Source organism: Chlorocebus sabaeus, chromosome 9 (genome assembly GCF_047675955.1).
Source record: "Chlorocebus sabaeus isolate Y175 chromosome 9, mChlSab1.0.hap1, whole genome shotgun sequence".
Lineage (NCBI taxonomy): Eukaryota > Metazoa > Chordata > Mammalia > Primates > Cercopithecidae > Chlorocebus > Chlorocebus sabaeus.
In genome coordinates, this window is record NC_132912.1 from 71,911,387 (window position 1) to 71,933,897 (window position 22,511).

Genomic DNA, 22,511 nt, shown 5'->3' on the forward strand with positions numbered 1-22,511 from the left:
AAACTTAACTGCACTGAAATTCCACAAATGTCACAAAGGAACAAATGTGGATGATCGAAAAAACCATCTAATGTAATTAGATGGAAATAACCAAGAACTCTCAACATTAAAAATAAACTTGACAACTGAATTTTGGCCATCTGAGGAATGTCACAGATTTTCCTTTGGGTGACTCATTTTACTATCAAGAATTAATATACACAAAGGAATGCCTCTGTGATTTTTGTGATTTTTACATGCTATTGGAAGGATGCATTATATGCTTTTAATTCATAAGACTAATGTGGTCTAGTTGACTTGGTGAATGCAAAATAGAAAAATTAATTGTAAATATTTATTTATTTATTTAATACTGCATCCAATTATTGGGATGTTAAAAAGACTTCAGCAGTATTTAAAATTTGCTTAGTGGTCCGAGTGTTAACTACAAAAAAAAAAAAAAAGTCTATACAAATGTTGTCACTACATAAAACCATCCAACCATTTAAAACTGCCTCCATGTATCAAAAATTTACAAAGTGCAGAGATTGACCACATTAATCAGCACATAACCAGAACATGATGAAAATGCCCATCCATGTAACCAGAATGGAGCAACCAATAGCATAACTTTTTGTTGCTATAATAATATTACAAAACTTGAGATGAAACTTCTTAAGAAGTTAGTTACCCAATATCACTTTCTTCTGTCACTCCAGATGGTTAACAATCATTGCTACCAAGTCATTCCTTGAGTAGAGTTGGCTTTAGGACCTTCCCCCTAGACACAATTATTTACATTAAATTTTTTTCTGTATTTATATGTCCTCTTACAGCCAAATAATAACACACTGCTTGCAAATAATCTCAAATACAAAATTATATATGTTGTATCAAAATTATATCGGTTAATATTCAAGTTGTCAAAATTAACAACAAATTTATATTAATAAAATTTTTGTATGGGAAATGCTAAAAAGCTTTTTACTGATATTTGTGCCTTTTCTGGATATTCCAAATTTCCATCAGTGTACAATAGAAAATTAAGCACAATGGTTAGGAGTCTTTAAATTCAAATCTGAGTTCAATAAACTGCTTAAATATTAAATCTGTCTGGGCCGGGCGCGGTGGCTCAAGCCTGTAATCCCAGCACTTTGGGAGGCCGAGACAGGCGGATCATGAGGTCAAGAGATCGAGACCATCCTAGCTAACCCGGTGAAACCCCGTCTCTACTAAAAAATACAAAAAATTAGCCGGGCGAGGTGGCGGGCGCCTGTAGTCCCAGCTACTCGGGAGGCTGAGGCAGGAGAATGGCGTAAATCCGGAAGGTGGAGCTCGCAGTGAGCTGAGATCAGGCCACTGCACTCCAGCCTGGGCGACCCAGCGAGACTGTCTCACAAAAAAAAAAAAAAAAAAAACTAGCTGGGCATGGTGGCGGGCGCCTGTAGTCCCAGCTACTCGGGAGGCTGAGGCAGAAGAATGGCATAAACCCAGGAGGCGGAGTGCAGTGAACTGAGATCCGGCCACTGCACTCCAGCCTGGGTGACAGCAAGACTCCGTCTCAAAAAAAAAAAAAAAAAATTTAAATCTGTAAGACCACTGGAAACTAAAAATATTATTAAAATAAACAAAGGACTAACTATATGCAGAGGAGTATAAATTCATGGAATAGACACTATTATAATTATGTCAGTTTTCCCAAAATTGATCTCTAGATTCAATGCAATCCCAATCAAAACCCTATCAGAGGTGTGTGTGTGTGTAAACTGACCAATTGTTCCAACGTTTATGGAAGAAAATGAATCTTGACCCCTACCTCACACTGATCAACTTGAATATAATGTATATCTAAACACAAAAAATAAAGCAATGAAGAATTTTAGAAGAAAACATAGTCATGACCTATGAGTGGGCAAAGCATTTTAAAATGGCTTACCAAATCCGCTAATTGAAAAGATAAAAAAGGCTGGGTGACGCAGCTCACGCTTGTAACGCCAAGATTTTGGAAGGTAGAGGTGAGAGGATTGCTTGAAGCCAAGAGTTCGAGGCCAGCCTGGGCAACATACTGAGACCCAGTCTGCATAAAAAATAAAATAAACCCGGCATAGTGGCATGTACCTGTAGTCCCAGCTACTTGGAAGGCTGAGGTGGGAGGATCCCTTGAACATGGGAAGCCGAGGTTTCAGTGAGCCCAGATGTCACCACTGTGCTCCAGCATGGGCGACAGAAACTCTGTTCCCCCGCAAAAAATATAATAAAAAAATAAAGAAGGCAAGCAGGAGGATCACTTGAGATGGAGAGTTCAAGGCTATCATCATGAACTTCAGCCTAGGCAACAGAGTAAAAAAAAAAAAAAAAAAAGCAGGCCAGGTGCAGTAGCTCACGCATGTAATCCCAGCACTTTGGGAGGTGGTTGGATCACTTGAGGTCGGGAATTTGAGACTAGCTTGGGCAACATGGTGAGACCTTGTCTCTTCAAAAAACACAAAAATGAGACGGGTGTGGACACCTGCCTGCAGTCCCAGCTACTTGGGAGGCTGAGGCGGGAGGATCCCTTGAATCTGGGAAGCCAAGGTTGCATTAAGTCCAAATCTCGCCACTGCACTCATGTGTGACAGAAACTGCCTCAAAAAATAAATAAATAAATAAGGCAAAGCAAACAAATAAACAAAGAAGGCAAAGCAAACAAATAAACAAAGAAGGCAAGCAAAAGGGCAGGAGGAAATATTTACATTACATATACTTGACATAATATATATACACACACATTATATATATTTACATTGTATATATTTGGCATAATATATATGATACAACATACACAGAGAATTGCCCCCATAGAAAATTGGCAGAAAAAAATTGAATAGGCACTTCATAATACAGAATACGGAAATAGATGATGAGCATACGAATATATGCCCAACAATATTTGTCACCTAGCAAAGTAAAACACAGTAAAAAGGAGCTACCCAGGACAGCACCGTGGCTCATGCCTTTAGCACTTTGGGAGGTGGAGGTTGCCGCGAGCCAAGATTGCACCACTGCACTCCAGCCGCACGACGGGAGCAAGACTCCATCTCAAAAAAAAGAAAAAAAGGAAAAAAAAGAAAAAAGAGGTACCTATGTTGGTGGAAAGAAGAAAGTGTTGTTATAAAGATACTATTAAATTTCCAAGAGGCAACTGTAGCTAAGATTATTCTTGAATACTCAATGCTTGGGACAGAAGCAGCTCAAAGCCCCATAGAGGTTTTTGTTATAGCAGGCAAATTTGGCTTCTAGTCATGTCACATGCATATAGGAAACAGAAAAACCAAGTAGTTAAACAGCTTTTTAATTACCCTGCTTACAAAAACCAGGAGAACACTGAAGGTATACACATTCTAGTTGTTTGTACAAAAATACACTATCTATTCCTAATGTCAGTGAATACTGTGGTGACATTTAATTATTTTTCCACTATATTCACTAACTTCTTGCTGGTATACAGACTTCAAAATTGTTCTACAGTCCTATTTGAAACAGACAATATGATATATGACTGGTATTAAAATAATAGGACACAATTATTATAGCTATAATAGTCTTTCTAGAATATTTTTCAAGAGAATCACAGAAAAATCTACTTGATTTTTAAAGAGAGTAAAACAAGTAGATTCCTATATACTGAAGATACAGTAGCTTTACTACATACCAGGAATAACCAGATAGAAGTTTGATTTAAAGGCTGATATCTCAGTAAGTTTGTTAAAAAACAGAAAGATGCCAAAAACATAAGAACAAAACTATAAAAAATATAAAGAGAAGGTTATAAAAGAAAGTTCACTTGGAAGAACATGACAGTGTTCCTAAATGAGAAAGCCAACCCTAAATGTCTAGCCACAAATCTCTCCCGCAATCTATTCAAATTTAGCGTGTTTCTAAGGTTCATATGGAAGGGTAAATGCGCATCATGTCAGGAAAATTTGTTTTTAAAGAATTAGAGGGTACAAGCGCAGTTTTTTAACATGGATATATCGGGCAGTGGTGAAGTCTGGGCTTTTAGTATACTTACTTCCAAAATAGTGAACATTGTACCCAATAGGTAATTCTCCAACCCTCAAGAGAAACATTTTCTAAACAAATAAGGGAATTGCTCTTCTAAATTGAAGTTTGTTCTTTTAAAATTGTTCTTTTTTTGTTTTCTATTCTTTTTCTTTTGGAGGCAGTGTCTATGTCACGGTGGCTGGAGTGCAGTGGCTTGATCATGGCTCACTGTATGCAGCCTTTAACATCATTTAAAAGCTCTCCGGGCTCATGTGATCCTCCCAGCTAACCCTCCCAAGTAGCTAGAACTACAGGCACTTGCCACTGTCCTTGGCTACCATTTTGCATTTTTGGTAGGGACGAGGTCTGGCTATGTTGCCCAGGTTTGTCTCAAACTCCAGGGCTCATGTGATCTGCGCATTTCAGCCTCCCAAAGTGCTGGGATTACAAGTGTGAGGCCCCACGCCCAGCCATGATAAAACCAGCTATGGTCTATTATACATATACATATTATACATATTATACATATGTGGTCTATTATACATATTTACAAAAGTGTAATAGAAGATAACCTAAAAAAAGGTTATGAAGAGTGAATTCATGGAAGAAATAAAAATTAATAATTAGTAAAGACACCTACCTTTGCTAGTTACAATGCAAATTGAATCATGATGTCAAGTTTCACCTTAGGTGTACAATGACAAAAATTATCACTCTTAACTTAGTATTTTGTTTCTATTTTTTTTAACTATTAACAACAGGCCAGGTATGGTGGCTCATGCCTGTAATCTCAGTAATTTGGGAAGTCAAGACAGGTGGATCACTTGAGGTTAGGAGTTTGAGACTGGCCTGGCCAACATGGTGAAACCCTGCCTCTACTAAAAATACAAAAATTAGGGCAGGGCACAGTGGTTCAAGCCGTAATCCCAGCAATTTGTGAGGCCAGGGCAGGCGGACCAGCTGAGGTCAGGAGTTTGAGATCAGCTTGGTCAACATAGTGAAATCCTGTCTCTACCAAAAATACAAAAGTTAGGCAAGGGTGGTGGTGCAACCTATAGTTCCAGCTACTGCGGAGGCTGACGTATGAAAATCACTTGAACCAAGAGGTTGCAGTGAGCTGAAATCGTGCTGCTGCACTCCAGCCTGAGCGACAACAGTGAAACTCCATTGCAAAAAAAAAAGAAAAAAAAATTTTTAAAATTAAAAACCCCACAATACTTGGTATTTTTTTTTTTTTTTAAACAAAGGAATGAAAAGAAAAAAGTTCTGGCTGGGCATAGTGGCTCATGCCTGTAACCCCAACACAGGAGGCTGCGGTAGGATTTCTTGACCCTAGGAGTTAAAGGCTAGCCTGGGCAATGAAATGAGACCCCGTCTCTACAAAAAAACACAGAAAACTAGCTGGCGTGGTAGTGAGTACCTATGGTTTCAGCTCCCTGGTAGGCTGAGGAAGGAGGATTGCGTGAGCCTGGGTTGAGGCTGCAGTGAGTTGCGCCACTGTACTTTAGCCTGGGTGACAGAGCAAGACCCTGTCTCAAAAACCAGAAAATTTTCACAGCCTAACTCTTAGTTTGAGTATACCCAAACTGCTAAAAATTATAATCTCTAAGCACAGGCCAAAATTGTAAGGGCTTTTAAAATTTGAAATATATCCATAATGTGTATATATAATTTTTAAATTTAAAAACTAATATTAGAAAGAACAAGATTACACAATTTAAAAAATTTTTAAGGTTTAAAAAGTAAAAAAGGCCAGCGTGGTGGCACACACATGTAATCCCAGCACTTTGGGAGGCCGAGGCGGGTATATCACCTGAGGTCAGGAGTTCAAGACCAGCATGGCCAACGTGGTGAAACCCCATCTCTACTAAAAATACAAAAAAAATTAGTCGGGCTTGGTGGTGGGCACCTGTAATCCCAGCTACTTGGGAGGCTGAGGCAGGAGAATTCCTTGAACCCGGGAGGCAGAGGTTTCAGTGAGTCGAGATTGCATCATTGCACTCTCGCCTGGGCAACAAGAGTGAAACTCTGTCTCAAAAAAGTAATAATAATTTTTTAAAAAGTAAAGAGAAAAAAAAACTGGCCAGGCACGCCTGTAATCCCAGCTACTTAGGAGGCTGAGACAGAAGAATTGCTTGAAATCAGGAGACGGTGGTTGCAGTAAGCCCAGATTGTGCCATTGCACTCCAGCCTGGGCAACAAGAGTGAAATTCCGTCTCAAAAAAAAAAAAGGAAATAAAAGGTTAAATTAAAAACCAAACTAAGTTCAAGTATACAAGCTGTAAATTATAATTTTTTTAAAAAGGATTATTTTTTAAAAGCAAAAAATAAGTCCCTGTAACACAATCTTATTTGTAAGGTTTCCAAAGGGAATAGGGTGCTTTGTCAGTGCCACAAATGTAGCATACAAATTCCAGATCAGATTCAGATCTAGGAGCAACATTCATGTCAAGTGTAGCGGGATCGTATCTTTCCAAAGAAACGTCACTTTTGAGTTTTATCAATAATCATATGAGACAAAGTAGACTAAATTTTTAAAAAAAAATTATGGTGGCCAACCCCTCCCAAGAAGTCACCAGTTAACATCATTTAAAGCTATCTACATATTACAAGAAAATGAGACTTTTACAATACAATTCAACCTTTGTAAAGGGGTTAATGACTGAGTTCACACAACGGGGTTCTGAAGTTTTGGTAATGTCTTGATCTGGTCAATGGTCACATGGGTATGTTTACTTTGCACAACTTCACTGGGCTGTACCTTATGGTATGCACACTTTTCTGTGTGTATGTTATACTTGAATTAAAATTTCCTTAAAAATGAACTCTATAAGTGAGTAAACAAACTAACATAAAAAGAGTACTAATGGGCCAGGCGCAGTGGCTCATGCCAGTAATCCCAGCACTTTGGGAGGCCAAGGGAGGTGGATCACTAGAGCTTCGGAGTTCAAGACCAGCCTGACCAACATGGAGAAACTACTAAAAATACAAAGTTAGCCAGGCATGGTGGCGCATGGCTGTAGTCCCAGCTACTCGGGAGGCTGAGGCAGGAGAATTGCTTGAACCTGGGAAACAAAGGTTGCAGTGAGCCAAATTCGTGCCATTACACACCAGCCTGGGCAACAAGAGCAAAATTCCCATCTCAAACATAAATAAATAAATAATAATAATAATAGTAAGTCAGTTTAATATTATCGACAGTTAACATTAACTTCTTGCTCACTGACTAAATTTTATCACTGACAAATAAAATGGCTAGCTCACATTAGGAAGATATCGTAGGCACCAAACAAGTAGCCCAGGGTACCACCTCATCTCTTTATCTTCCTGTCATGATAATATACAAGGAGGTGCCTTATTGGGCAGAAACAAGCAGCACTATGGTATAGTTCAAAGATAACCAAGGCACGTAATTAGGTAGAACCTTAGAAGAACTAACAAAGACAACAAAAAAGGGAATGGTTTTGAAGATTGGATAAATGTATAAATCCAAGAAAGACGGTTTGAGGACTTTTGCATATTTTAGCTTCACCCCTAAACTTGGGTCACATCAGACAAGAGGGGTAAATATAACATTCTCTTGCTGGGCGCAGTGGCTCATGCCTGTAATCATAGCACTTTGGGAGGCCAAGGTGGCTGGATCACTTAAGGTCAGGAGTTCAAGACCAGCCTGGATAACACGGTGAAACCCCACCTCCACTAAAAATACAAAAATTAGCTGAGTGTGGTGACACACGCCTGTAATCCCAGCTACTTGAGAGGCTGAAGCTGGAGAATGGCTTGAACCTGGGAGGCAGAGGGCCAAGATCACACCACTGTACTCTGTCCTAGGCAACAGAGAGAAACTTAATCTCAAAAGAAAAAAAAAGAAATCACTTGTAGGTATTCATTGCCACACCTGCTCTATTGACTAATACACAATTCCACAGAGGGGAACTAATCATACGATGCCCAATGTGAAGCACTCAGGCATTGGAGCCAGCGAGGCCATCCACTGTTTGACTCTTCTCCCTACTTCTGCCATTACCCCAGAAGCTTAAGAGGGGAAGTATACAAACAGTTATACTCCTGCCTCAGCCTCCTGAGTAGCTGGGATTACAGGCTCACACCACCACACCTGGCTAATTTTGTATTTTTAGCAAAGACAGGGTTTCACCATGTTGGCCAGCCTGGTCTTGAACTCCTGGTCTCAAGTGATCCACCCGTGTCAGCCTCCCAAAGTGCTGGGTTTACAGGTGTGAGCCACCGCGCCTGGCCAGCTGGGAAATTCTTAAATGTGATTTACTCATGACATCCAGCTAATTTTTAAAATACTATTTTTTCATGTTTTCTTCTTAAGAAAGGCTCTCATGCTATCACCCAGGCTGGAGGGCAGTGGTGCAATCTCAGTTCACCGCAACCTCTGCCTCCCAGGTTCAAGCGATTCTCCTTGAACATCTAAGGTGCATCTAAGAAACTACACTACCCTTTTCTTCAAAATCTACTGAAGTACAAGATAACTTGTTCCTGACAAGATCCAAGGTGACAGCAGAGAAAAAGAGTCAAAAATCTCTACCAAAGACTATAATTATGTGAGAGTATTAATGACCACCTGGCAAGGAAACATTTCAAGAGAAGAATAAAACAGTGTTGAGAACATAGTCAAAACAATGTAAGAATGGCTCAGAAAATGGTGCTAGCCAGTTAGAATTTTCTGTTAGACTTTTTGTGTGTGATCATTAAAAAGAGAAGTAATAGATCTCTCTTTGAAACAAAGAATACAAGAGGGTTGTTGCGGTGGCTCACGCCTGTAATCCCAGCACTTTGGGAGGTAGAGGCCGGTGGATCACTTGAGGTCAGGAGTTTGAGACCAGCCTGGGCAACATGGTGAAAGCTGAGGCAGGAAAATTGGTTGAACCTGGGAGGCAGAGGTTGCAGTGAGCCGAGATTATGCCACTGCACTCAAGCCTAGGCAACAGAGCAAGATTAAAAAAAAAAAAAAAGGAAGACAAAAGAAACACAACTTAAAAACAAAACAAAACAAAACAGGCGGGGGGCAGTTTAGGATAGAACTCTAAAATTACTAACAAATCTAATCGTATACATGAAGATTTTAAAAAATGAAAGCATGAAATGATGCTTGATATAGATTAATGTTTTATAACAAGTACACCAAAAATGTACACTATCCAAGATGAAAAGTAAATTTGGAGCAATGTAATTCACTGACTGCATGTGTGTGTGTATTCCATTGCTTAGTTCAAAATTTTTGACCTTCATTTCCTCCCTCACCCACATATAGTCCACCCAATTGCACTAGTGTCATTCAAAATAACCTCACGGTAAAGTTCTACAAACTATGTAGAATACAGACAGATCTAATTCTCTCTTTTTTTAAATTGTTTTGAAATTTTTCCCACCTTCCTTCATGGACTTTTTTAAATTCCAATTTTCATTCAACCTCTACCTAAAGTTCAAGCGTGGGGTGGACAAATCCAGCAGATTCTCAGCTCTAATCCTCAGTTTCTCATGCCTCAGAAAATAGCTAATGAATACCACAGCCATACTATTTAAAGATACCAATTCAAATTCAAGATACTCAACTTTCCGTTCTCTCTGTAGGCAGGGCTCATTCTTTCACTCAGGCTCGAGTGCAGTGGCCCGATAATGGCTCACTGCAACCTCCTCCTCCCAGGCTCAAGCAATCGTCCCGCCTCCCGAGTAGGTGGGACCACAGGCACACACCACCACAGTCGGCTAATTTAAAAAAATTTTTTGCCAGGCGCAGTGGCTCACGCCTGTAATCCCTGCACTTTGGGAGGCTGAGGTGGGAGGATCATGAGGTGGGGAGATGGAGACCATCCTGGCTAACACGGTGAAACCCCGCCTCTACTAAAAATACAAAAACAGCCGGGTATTGTGGCGGGCATCTGTAGTCCCAGCTACTCCGGAGGCTGAGGCAGGAGAATAACGTGAACCCAGGAGGCGTAGCTTGCAATGAGCAGAGATCGCGCCACTGCACTCCAGCCTCGGTGACAGAGCGAGACTTCGTCTCAAACAAACAAACAAAACAAAAAAATGAAAAAAAACAACCAAAACAACTTACTTTATTTTCATAGAAATGCAATAGTACTGCTTGGTTTTGTTACCAAGATTACACTTTTGAATCGTCATTAGTAGATAGCAAATTTTTCATTACGTTGCTCAGCAGCTGTGCTTTATTTCATTTCTTATCATTGGATTATTTTTGCATTTGTGAAAAGAGCCAGGTATACATTAGTATACACTAAGGTATTCTCATTCTGAGAAGACATATTGCACAAGAGAAAATAAGAGCAATTTAAATACACGTGCTTCACGAAAAATGCCAAATACCTCTTGTACCTAATAACCCTAAGGATTTAAATAGAATGTTGCTGCTGGGCATGGTGGCTCACGCCTATAATCTCATGGCTTTAGGAGCCTGGGGCAGGCAGAGGCTTGGGGCTGGGAGTTCGAGACAAGCTTGGGCAACATAGCAAACCTCGACTCTACAAAAAATAAGAAAAAATTAACCAGGCATGGTGGCACACCCCTATAGTCCTCGCTACTGCACAGGTTGACATAGGAGGATCACTCGAGCCTGGGAGTTCAAGACTGCAGTGAGCTATGATTGTGTTAGTGCAGTGGTCACCAACCTTTTTGACACCAGGGACCCGTTTCATGGAAGACAATTTTTCCACGGAGGTGGGGCCAGGGGCAGAGGTTTTGGGATGATTCAAGTGCATTACATTTATTGTGCACTTTATTTTTATTACTATTATATTGTAATATGTAATAAAGTAACTATACAACTCGTCATAATAAAGAATCAGAGGTAGCCCTGGAGCTTGTTTTCCTAAAACTAGACGGTCCCATCTGGGGGTGAGGGGGGACAGTGACAGATCATCAAGCATCAGATTCGCATAAGGAAAGCACAACCTACATCCCTCACATGTACAGTTGACAAGAGGGTTTGCAGTCCTATAACAATCTAATCTCATTGCTGATCTGACAGGACTCAGAGCTCAGGTGGTAATACTAGCAATGAGGAGTGGCTGAAAATACAGATGAAGCTTCACTTGCTGTCCTGCCGCGAAGTCAGGTTCTTATTGGCCCATGGCCCAGGGGTTGGGGTCCCCTGGGTTAGTGCACTCTAGTTCAGGTAACACAGACAGATGGATATCCAAAACCAACAAATAAAATTTCACTAGGGAAAAATACTAAATAGAAAGTTGCTACCAAAATCTTTAAGCTACAGGGTTTATATTTGCCTTCTTAAGGAAAAAGAAAAACCCAAAAAACTATACATTACAATTATTTATATCACTGTCGTTATTATTATATTAGAAAAGGTTTTAAAGACAGGAAAAAGAAATCACCCCCAATCCCACCAATAAGCCTCGTTGCCTTTCCTTCAGACTCACTGTAGGAGAAGCCAGCTGCCACATCACGAGGACATATTCATTCCTTGCCACTTAATAGACAAAGGAGTGAACAATTCAGAAATAGCTAACAGATACAGCTCAACAAATCTGTAACAACTATCAGCCCCAGATATTGGGAACCAATTGTGTGATTTATTTCAAATATACAAGGTACTATGGATAGGCCAGAAACAAAAGAACAAAACAAAATAAAACTGTACTGTTTGAGAAATATATAACTAGCAGGGAAAGGTGGAGAGCAAGAAAATTATTATCACAAAGCCAGGATGGGAGATTTATAACTGTGGCTTCTGAGAATCTAGTTGATTTTCTTTTGCTTTTTTTCTTTTTTTTTTTTCGTAAAGTGATGTGGGGTCTTGCTATGCTGCTCAGGTTGGAGTGCAGTGGCTGGCTATGGATTCACAGGAGCCACCATAGTACACTGTGACCTTGATCTCCTGGCCTCAACCTCTCGAGGTGATAAAAGACACTGTAGTTTCCTCCTTGCTCTCTTTTGATCCACTCACTCTGGGGGAAACCAAGCTGCTGTGTTATGAAAACATTTAAGATGAGGAGGAACTGAGGCCTCCAGCCAACAGCCATCAAAGAGTTAAGGTCTCCTGTAAGAGAGCTTGGAATTGGGTCCTCTAGCTGCACCACCCTCCCCCCCGTCAAGTTTTCAGATGATTGCATCCTGACAGGAGCCTATGCCAGAGGCAGCACTTGGATTCCTAACCCACTAAAACTGAAGAGATGATACCTGTTTACTATTCAAAGATGCTGAACAGTGACAGATAAAGAATACAGGTTTTATCAGTTAATTCCTTAAATACTATATATAAAACATAAGCCAGATAACACATCTCTATCTAAAATACTTATAAGTTTTCATGTTACTCATGGGCTAAAACCGCAGCTCCTCACTATGGCCTACAAAATCATTCACCTTTTTACCCCCACCCAGTTCTATTAACTATCTCCTTAATTTCGTTTTCCATTTTTGGTTTTTTGGTTTTTTTTGAGACGGAGTCTCGCTGTGTCGCCCAGGCTGGAGTGCAGTGGCCGGATCTCAGCTCACTGCAAGCTATGCCTCCCGGGTTTACACTATTCTCCTGCCTCAGCCTCCCAAGTAGCTGGGACTACAGGTGCCCGCCACCTCTCCCGGCTAGTTTTTTGTATTTTTTTAGTAGAGACGGGGTTTCACCGTGTTAGCCAGGATGGTCTCAATCTCCTGACCTCGTGATCCGCCCATCTTGACCTCCCAAAGTGCTGGGATTACAGGCTTGAGACACCGCGCCCGGCCTATTTTGGGTTTTTTTTGAGAGAGAGTCTTACTCTGTCGCCCAGGCTGGAGTGCAGTGGCTTGACCTAGGCTCACTGCAACCTCCACCTCCTGGTTTCAAGCGATTCTCCTGCCTCAGCCTCCAGAGTATCTGGGACTACAGGCTCGCGCCACCACATCCAGCTATTTTTTTTATTTCAAGTAGACACGAAATAGTTTTACCATGTTAGCCAGGATGGGCTCGATCTCCTGACCTCTGGTGATCTGTGCCCCTCGGCCTCCCAAAGTGCTGGGATTACAGGTGTGAGCCACTGTGCCCAGCCTATCCCCTTAATTTCAAATGACTCTGCTTAGATTTTTTTAATGTACTCTTATTTCTTAACCCAAGACCTTTGTTCGTGCTGTTTTCTCTGCTTAGGAGTGCTACTCCCTGCATATCCTCTGCGTACTTAGCTCCTTTTTGTCACTCCTTTCTCAGTTTAAATGTTACCTTCCCTGAAACGCATTCCCTGACAACCCATGCTTTTTTTTTTTTGGAGAGTTTTGCTCTTGTTGCCCAGGCTAGAGTGCATTGGCCTGATCTTGGCTCGCTGCAACCTCTGCCTCCCGGGTTCAAGCGATTCTCCTGCCTCAGCCTCCCAAGTAGCTGGGACTACAGGTGCCCACCACCATGCCCAGCTATTTTATGTATTTTTAGTAGAGACAGGGTTTCACTATGTTGGCCAGGCTGGTCTCGAACTCCTGACCTCTGGTGATCTGGCTGCCTCAGCCTCCCAAAATGCTGGGATTACAGGCGTGAGCCACCTTTCCGGCCAACAACCCACACTTAATGGGAAAACTCTGGAAACATCCCCATGGGAAGAGAGAAACAAAGTAAGGAGACCATCATTACTAAAGCAATATAAAATTAGAGTTAGTCTGTTGGATTAACTGTATTAGAGGATACACAAGAGAAATATGTACAAAAACAAGAAACATGTAAATTCTACCTTAAATAAATTCTATTTTAAAACAGTCTTCAAGGACAAAAGAAGGCATACGCAAATGGAAAGATGCAATATGTAGAAAAGGAAGACTGAATATGAAAATATATGTAAATTCTCCAAATTCTATTAATATGATTCCAATAAAAATACCAATAGGATTTTATTCTTGTAATGAAACATGGTGTTTATACATTAATATGATAAAATAAACCAGAATGGTCAGACCACTTTTGAAAAATTAAAAGGAATTAGCCTATTAGACATGGAAACATTATAAAATCTAAATAGAGCAATCTCATGCTGATTAAAGACAATGATTTAACACAACAGGGAATCTACACATATAAGCAAATACACATCAATAATGAAGAGATGTACAATTAAATGAGTGGTGTTGGATAATTGAGTAGCCATCTGGAGAAGTGTACATAGCTACCAATACTCTAAACCAGGATAAATATAAAATACTTCAATATAGAAAAATAAAATAAAATCATTAAAATACTACAAAAGGAAATGAGAGATTTATAACCTACAAGTGGTAAAGGTTTTTCTAATTAAGACACAATATCCTAAAGCTATAAAAGATGAAAAAGCTGATTACAGTTTAAAAAAAAAAAAAAAAAAAAAAACTAACTGGTAAAACCACAACAAACTGAGAAAATATATTTGCAACTTTCATCACAAATGACCAATTTTCTTGAAAAATCTATCAAAAAATCTGGCCAAGCACAGTGGCTCACGCCTGTAACCCCAGCACTTTAGGGGACTGAGGCGGGAGGATCACTTGAGCTCAGGTGTTTGAGACCAGCCTGGGCAATGTAGCGAGACCTCCTCTCTACTTAAAAAAAAAAACAAAAAATTGCTGGGTTTGGTGGCAAGTGCCTATAGTCTTAACTACTTGGGAGACCAAGGTGGGAAGATTGCTTGAGCCTGGGAGATCAATGCTGCAGTGAGGTGTGATTGCACCACTGCAATCCAGCTGGGGCAACCAAGACTTTGTCTCAGAAATTAAATAAACAAATGAATAAATAAAATAAAGGTCACTCTGGCTATTGTAAAAGTATAAATATCAGCTCTGGAATAACAAGCTTCAAAAATATATATATAAACAGGAAATACTTACCCACTTAGCAATTGGACACCCATGAGAGCTTTTCCCTTCTTTACCGGTGTACACTACTATTTCTATTCTTATTGCGTTTCCTTTTTGACCATACCTGAGTATAAAACACAGTGAAGGGAATGTACTAATTAATTGCAATCTGTACTTGAAGGCTTTGGCTTTGAAGATCTTAATGTATTTAAGATATAGATGTACAGAAGCTCAAAAATCAAACACTCCTCATAATTTACTTTTGTTAAACATTTGCTTTTGTGTGGCAGGTATTTTAATTTGTTAACCAGTCCTACTCACTTATCCTTAAAGATCACTCTTTAAAAAATAGGCTGACTGCAAGACAAGCAATGGGAATGTAGGGTATGCAGTGTCAAGGGTGGTAATTTGACCTATTTCTACCATTATACAATAATATAAAAAGTACTTCTGAATTTATCAAAGACAATTAGTCTTGTTTTGTGGGTGCTCTTTTATGTGCCCAACAGCTTGTATGATGGGTGGCTCAGTAGGGACATGAGGACACCCCTCTTTTGTTGGGCCCTAAGAAACATCCAACCCATACTCCTGAATGTTTTTCAATCACGGCGTTTGTTCTTAGAGATGATTTATCTCCATTGAGTCAGATTCACAGTAAAAATGATTTTAACAGGGAAGCGTATTTCCTCACCTATTCTCCATGATTTCCCTGACAGCAGCAACACTTGGTCCTGCCCCAAGGTGTGTATAATATGGGCCTTTGTCTTTTTGTATAACTCGATCTGTGGAAGGAATAAGATTATTAGACCCAAAGCTTTACAGAATTGCATAGGGGACAGGAGAAGCTATTTTTATACTTTTTGTTCCCCCTCAATTCAGAACCACGAATCTTGACAAGGTTTTGGTAAGACTTGGTAATTAAAGTCAAGGACAACAGCCCATGGAATTTAACTTTTAATGTTCCTTTCTTCCTGCCCCTAACGAATTCTTTCTTCCTCTGAAAATCAGAGGAGAAAAAAAGTATTTTAAGATGTGGGTCATATTTATACTCCTATCTCCTGCTTAAAAAAAATCTGTATTAATTGAGGTGTAATATTAAAAGTTATCCAAGAACAATGTTAAAGGTTGCCCTCAGAATCCTATTTAAAAATTGAGCAATTTCATTGCAGACAATTTTATTCAACTACACACTTGCACAATTACAAAAGAATGTTCCTTGTTACAAATATTTGTAATATCAAAAAAGCAAAACACTCCTAACATCTGTCAATAACATGTGGTTTAAATAAATTATGGGATGTTTATATAGTGGAATACAATAAATCGATTGAAACAATAATATTTATAAAACATTTAAAAATCCATGATATCATTATATTAGAAAACCAAGTAGAAAGATTGTTTTAAATTTTTGTAAAAATGGAAACAAAATTAAAATCAATAATGTTCTTTTGTATAGAATGGGAGTATGGGAAGATGTTTGCATCATATTTCTGCACCACTTGAATTTTTGTGAGCATGAATTTTGTTTCTTAAAAAATGCTATTTTTAAGTTGGCCCCTTAGACTCATGTGTAACAAGAATTACTGGGGAATTTCTGCATTTCATGAATGTCTAGCCATGAAATTCTACACCAAAAAAAGCTGAGTCCACTGCAGGTACTTATTCAACTCTGAATGCCCAGCTGTCTATTCCTGTATGCTGTGACTAGTTATTTTGCATAAGGAAAGGGTCTTCAAACTAGACAATCATCCTTTTAGAACCATGCACATAGAAAAAGCAGTCTAGCTCAGGTATATAAACTTTAAAGGCTCGTATTTGTTGAACTACAGGCCTTATTTCCATTTGTAAGGATATTTAGAAAAGTGTTCTCTCCCCCAACCTTTTTCTTTTTTTTTTGAGATGGAGTCTTGCTATGTCGCCCAGGCTAGAGTGCAGTGGCGCGATCTCAGCTCACTGCAAGCTCTGCCTCCAAGGTTCACACCATTCTCCTGCCTCAGCCTCCCGATTAGCTGGGACTACAGGCGCCCACCACCATGCCCGGCTAACTTTTTGTATTTTTTAGTAGAGATGGGGTTTCACCGTGTTAGCCAGGATGGTCTCAATCTCCTGATCTCATAACCTGCCCGCCTCAGCCTCCCAAAGTGCTGGGATTACAGGCGTGAGCCACTGCACCCAGCCGAAAAGTGTTCTCTCTTATATAATTCACATTTATTAAGCACCAGAGTGTACGTTATAAGGATTGGTTTTGGAGTTGAGACTGCTGTCTCTGAGTCCCAGTTCAGTTACTGGACAGCTATGAAATTCTCTGTGCCTTGGTTTCTGCATTTGTATAATGGGGATGATAAGCCCTCCCTTTGAAGAGTTGCTGTGAACATTACAAGTCAAGGCAAGGCACAATATCAGACTTGTAGTAAGAACTCCAGAATGGAAGCCATTATCATGATTATATTCTTCTCTCCTTAATTCAAGAACCTTGTTCTCCTAATTCAACTCCACTAGACAGCATTGTCACTCTTTCCAAATTGTGAGATTCTTCTCAGAATAGCCTATCCTTGGTAACTGGCACATGGTAGTTTGTCAAAACTGTGTGTTAGCTGGTGTGGTGGTTCACGCCTGTAATCCCAGCACTTTAGGAAGCTGAAGCACGAGGATCACTTGAGCCCAGGAGTTCAAGACCAGTCTGAGTAACAAAGTGAGACCCTATATCCACAAACAAACAAAACAAAAACCTAAAAAACACTGTGTATTGAACAATGAGCAGAGAAATGGAATGATATTATTTCAGAACAACGTGTACTTTGGAAAAACAAGAATTCAGTATTATTACTACACAACACTATCTTTTCTACTGTTGTTAAAAAATCAGTGTGATGTACTTATCCTTCCCATTGAACCACCCACTTCTAATAAAAACATCACCTTTGGTCAAGGCAAATCTTGAGTCTTTGTGATTTGGAGCCATATTTTAAGTAAGACTTCTAATAACTAAACCTATTTGGATGAGGTTCAAAACAGATTTTTTCACAAAAAATTTATTCTATCATAGTTGTATGGTAAACAAAATAATGGGGCTTCAAGCAACCTAACGAACTTTAATGACACAATCTATTTAATTTCCCTATTTTTTACAGCTATATTAGAGTCAACAGGTTTCTTAGAAGAGTGCTTACTTGAAATTTGACCACACACAGTAACTAATCATTAAGCTTTCATATGTTTCAAATACTGAGGAAATTTCTCATAAGATCTGCCTGAGAATCTTTACCCAGCAAGATTTTCTCAGAGCTTTTAACACACTACTAAAACTAATTGGTTCAGAATGTTCTCTTTCAATGACTCCTAAGGCACAAAAATGTAGAAATATATTGGTTAGGGATCAGTCCATGAGTCAGCTATTAGCACATGACTCATGTTAGCACACTGGTTATTCTTTGATTTTTTGAAATAGGAAATCAGTATTAAACAAATTTGTTAATATGTTAAAATTCAAAAAGGTTTATGAATTCTTCAAGTGGCCAAGATTATGGAATTTCTTTATACGCAGGTACACTTTGTATTGCAGAGAAATAGAAATATATTATTTCAGAATATCAAGTGCTCTTTGGACAAAAAAGACAGTATTAGATCTTGTACTGGATAGAGCATAAAAGCACTAGACACTGAAAAAGACATAAACCAGCTTCAATTCTAGAGTAGGACAGCAACTGCCAGCTATATATTTTATAACTGTTAACTTATACATATGTTTTACATTCTCTATATGTATCTTCTATTTCACACACACAAAAATATAATGAAAGGCTTGTAAGTTGAAATTTGTTTGAATATAGGAAAAATAAATAAGCCGTAATAAACTATTAAGTTATCTCTTTCTTTCTTTCTTTCTTTCTTTCTTTTTTTTTTTTTTTTTGAGACAGGGTCTCGCTCTATTGCCCAAGCTGGAGGGGAGTGGTGCAATCTCGGCTCACTGTAACCTCTGCCTCCTAGGTTCAAGTGATTCTCCTGCTTCGGCCACCTGAGTAGCTGGGATTGCAGGTGTGCACCACTATGCTCAACTAATTTTTGAATTTTAAGTAGATACAGGGTTTCACCATGTTGGCCAGGCTGGTATCGAACTCTTTTTTTTTTTTTTTTTTTTTTTTTGAGACGGAGTCTTGCTCTGTAGCCCGGGCTGGACTGCAGTGGCCGGATCTCAGCTCACTGCAAGCTCCGCCTCCCGGGTTTACGCCATTCTCCTGCCTCAGCCTCCGGAGTAGCTGGGACTACAGGCGCCCGCCACCTCGCCCGGCTAGTTTTTTTTTTTTTTGTATTTTTAGTAGAGACGGGGTTTCACCGGGTTAGCCAGGATGGTCTCGATCTCCTGACCTCGTGATCCGCCCGTCTCGGCCTCCCAAAGTGCTGGGATTACAGGCTTGAGCCACCGCGCCCGGCCTGGTATCGAACTCTTGACCTCGAGTGATCCATCTGACTTGGCCTCCCAAAGTGTTGGGATTACAGGCAAGAGCCACTGTACCTGGCCTAGGAAATTCATTCTTATGCTACGCACAATAAATTGACAGACATTCAGCCTTGAGAGAAATATCAGCCTATTTTTCCACTTCAGCAGGTTTACCTTTTCCAAATTTGTTTTTCCAAATTATGAGTTGAATATTCCATTCTTGTGAGCAGAACCAAAAGGTCCCACAGAAAAATGGTTATAGATTTACTTAATCCATCTTAGTTAGAGTAAGAATGGGGAAAAAATATCACACAAAAAGAGATGAATCAGAATTTGCTTGTCATGATTGAGGTAATTTGTGCAGGTGAAATAAGAATACATCCACACAAGTACTCACCAAGACAGTTGCAGGTGGGCAGTTCAGAATCTTTAGTTACAGACACTAGGTTTTTTGTAGGGTTAGTAAAGAAGTTCATAGCATAATCATTAAAATTTTTCTGTGCACTGTCCACTGTGGAAAACTCTGATGTTCCAACACTGGATGAACACACTTCCTCTTCACTTTTGGTAGAAACCACTGTAATTCCACCTGAACACACTACATTTACATTCCTGAGAGTTAGTGCTGACTCCGGTAAGGGTGTTTCTTGAGAGATATCAGGCAAGGTTGGCAGTCTCTGATCCATGAGTTGCTCCTTAACAACCTGCTGAAACTGTATTTGGTCATCGCCTGCCATCACATTAGCACACTGGTGAGGCGGAGAGGAGGGCTGGGTCAAAGGATGGGCTTTCTGATTGGCATTCACCGTTAACTGTACCTGAGAATTATAAGCTTTATCAGTGAATGCCTTCCCGTTGGATTCCATTTTAAGATGAAATAAACTGAGTGAATCCAATGGTTCAACCTTCATCTTTTCCTCTGCTGATTCAGGATATCTCTGTAATTTTATCTGAGTGAGTGGAGGAAATACTGTTTTGGGTTGCATAATGGACCTCGTTTGAGCCAGTGGTTTCCATATTTTGGTTGAGGAAGAAATTTTCCCAAATACAGTAGGAAAATCATGGGGACAAAATTGCCCAAAATTTTGAAATTTCGATGCTATCCAAATGTCGCATATTGTGCCATACATATAGGACAACTTTTCCCACTTCTGCTGATCATTTTCTTGATAACTTACAACTGTGGGCTTCTTTTTCCGCCGATCTCTTGATGGGGTAGATTTTGTCTTTTTCTGGGTTGGGTTCTTTTGCTTTGTTAATGATGAACCATGATTATTGTGTACACTTGAAGGCGGTTTCTGTTGTATTGTGCCCTTCTCCTGATTGTATTTTTGCTGTGCATTACATGTGACAAGGCTTGTTGGTGTACTTTCAACATTTTTGTCCTCTGATTTTATGTAATTGAACTTAATTATTGAAGCAAGTTGTGTCAACTGTGTTGCAACGTCTTCCTCAATTTGAGTATGGGTTGCATCCTGACATGATAGATCATCTGAGTCCAAATTTTTGCTGCTGTCCAGTAACTGGTTGCAATACTCCACTTCATTATTTCTTGGTGGCAATTGATGCAAATCATTGGAACAATTGTCAAGAGTAATTATCCCTTGAGCAATACTTTTATTGGTGTCAATCTTGGGTGAATTTGATTTTGGTATAAAAAGAGATAATGAATTGGTGACTTTTGAATATTCATGTGACTTTGTGGATGCTTGGTTAGTAGCTGAGCTGATATGTGAGTTGGCTTGCCCATTGAAAACCACCGTGTTGCATGAACTTTGTTTTTCCAAAGATGGACAGTGATGAAGTTTTTGTGGCTCTCCTTGTAAGTTTGGGTCTTGGAGGTCTTTTCTTACAGTGTAAAGGATAGCTTTGCAGCTATTAAGCAAACTGGCTGTTCTCTGCTCTGATTCTTCATCCTTCTCTGACTTTGATGGGGAGGAATTCTCTGACGGGGCTTCTGAGAGTTGAGTCAGGGCCTCTATGGCTACCACTTGCTCCAATGTTAATCTCCTATCTTTCATTAACGATAAGAGACTTGGTTGAACGGGAGATCCATCTTTTGGTTCTTTACTTGGTATATTCTCAGGAGTTTTTGGTTGATCACCTTCATTGTGTATACTAGCATGACGATGTATGTTGGAGTGTGAAGAATGTGGAATGGAATTGCAGTTAAAGCCAGGCTGCTGGAAAACTAAAACGTTACTTCTCCCCTTGAGATGATCACAACTCATATCAGTAGCAACGGAGCTCATAGCGTTATTATGGTTTGCAGTGTCTTTTAGGAATTTATAAGAACTGTTTTCCAATGTCTTGCCGAATTCTTCAATGTTGAATTTTTTAAATGAAACATTTGTTTCAGCTGGTAAATAGTGTACATGTTTAATGCCATTTCTTACGGTTTGTACAAACAATTTTGGAGATTTGGTTCGTTTCTTGTCAACTTCAGAGTTTTTTGATTTTTCAGCTTCTGGGACATTAGCACTAAAATCTCCTTTCACATGATCAGTTAAATGTGATTTCTTGTTTTGTGTCCACTTCTCCACCTCGATGCCTGTCATGCTGTCTTCATTTTTAGTTACATTTTCAACAGGATGTGGGTTCAATTCCAATTTTTGTTCTTCCCCATGACCACATCTACTGTAGTCCATGGATTCTGACTTGGGGCCATTTACTGGTTTGTTGTCAAAATCTGCCTGTAAAATACAGAAATTACTCATGTCATCTACTTAAATATCTGAATAACAGCCATAAGAAGATTAAAATGTAATAGCAATTAAATGTAGCCCCTGTAGATACAGCCTAAAATATTATTTTCACTTTTCACATGTTCAGTGAAGTCATAAAATACCAAAAGGGCATAATATACAAAAAGAAAAGACAACTAGGCTAGGCGTAGTGGCTCACACCTGTAATTCCAGCACTTTGGGAGGACAAGATGCGAGGATCACTTGAGCCCAGGAGTTCAAGACCAGCCTGAGCAAGATGGTGAAACCCAGTCTCTAGCAAAAATACTAAAAAAAAAAAAAAATTAGTCAGGTATGGTGATGCACACCTGCAGCCCCAGCTACTTGGGAGGCTGATGGTGACAGTATCACTTCAGCACAGGAGGTGGAGGTTCCAATGAGCCAGAACTGTGCTACTACACTCCAGCCTGGGTGACAAAGTGAGACTTCTTCTCCAAGAAACAAAAGCAAAGGCCAGGGGTGATGGCTCACACCTGTAATCCCAGCACTTTGGGAGGCCGAGGTGGGCGGATCACTAAGTCAGGAGTTCAAGACCA

General features: G+C 39.7%; 1 protein-coding gene across 7 annotated transcripts in view; it reads right to left on the reverse strand.

Moving 5' to 3' along the window:
• Positions 1-22,511, reverse strand: part of TET1 (tet methylcytosine dioxygenase 1) — a 142,542-nt gene that overhangs the window by 33,982 nt on the left and 86,049 nt on the right. For all 7 annotated transcript variants that reach the window (XM_007963255.3, XM_038009144.2, XM_073019084.1 and 4 more), the window contains 3 exons: positions 19,629-21,924; positions 15,482-15,572; positions 14,821-14,914 (listed from right to left, as the gene is read on the reverse strand). In XM_007963255.3, coding sequence (XP_007961446.3) covers positions 14,821-14,914; positions 15,482-15,572; positions 19,629-21,924 — 2,481 coding nt within the window. The remainder of the gene's footprint in view (positions 1-14,820; positions 14,915-15,481; positions 15,573-19,628; positions 21,925-22,511) is intronic.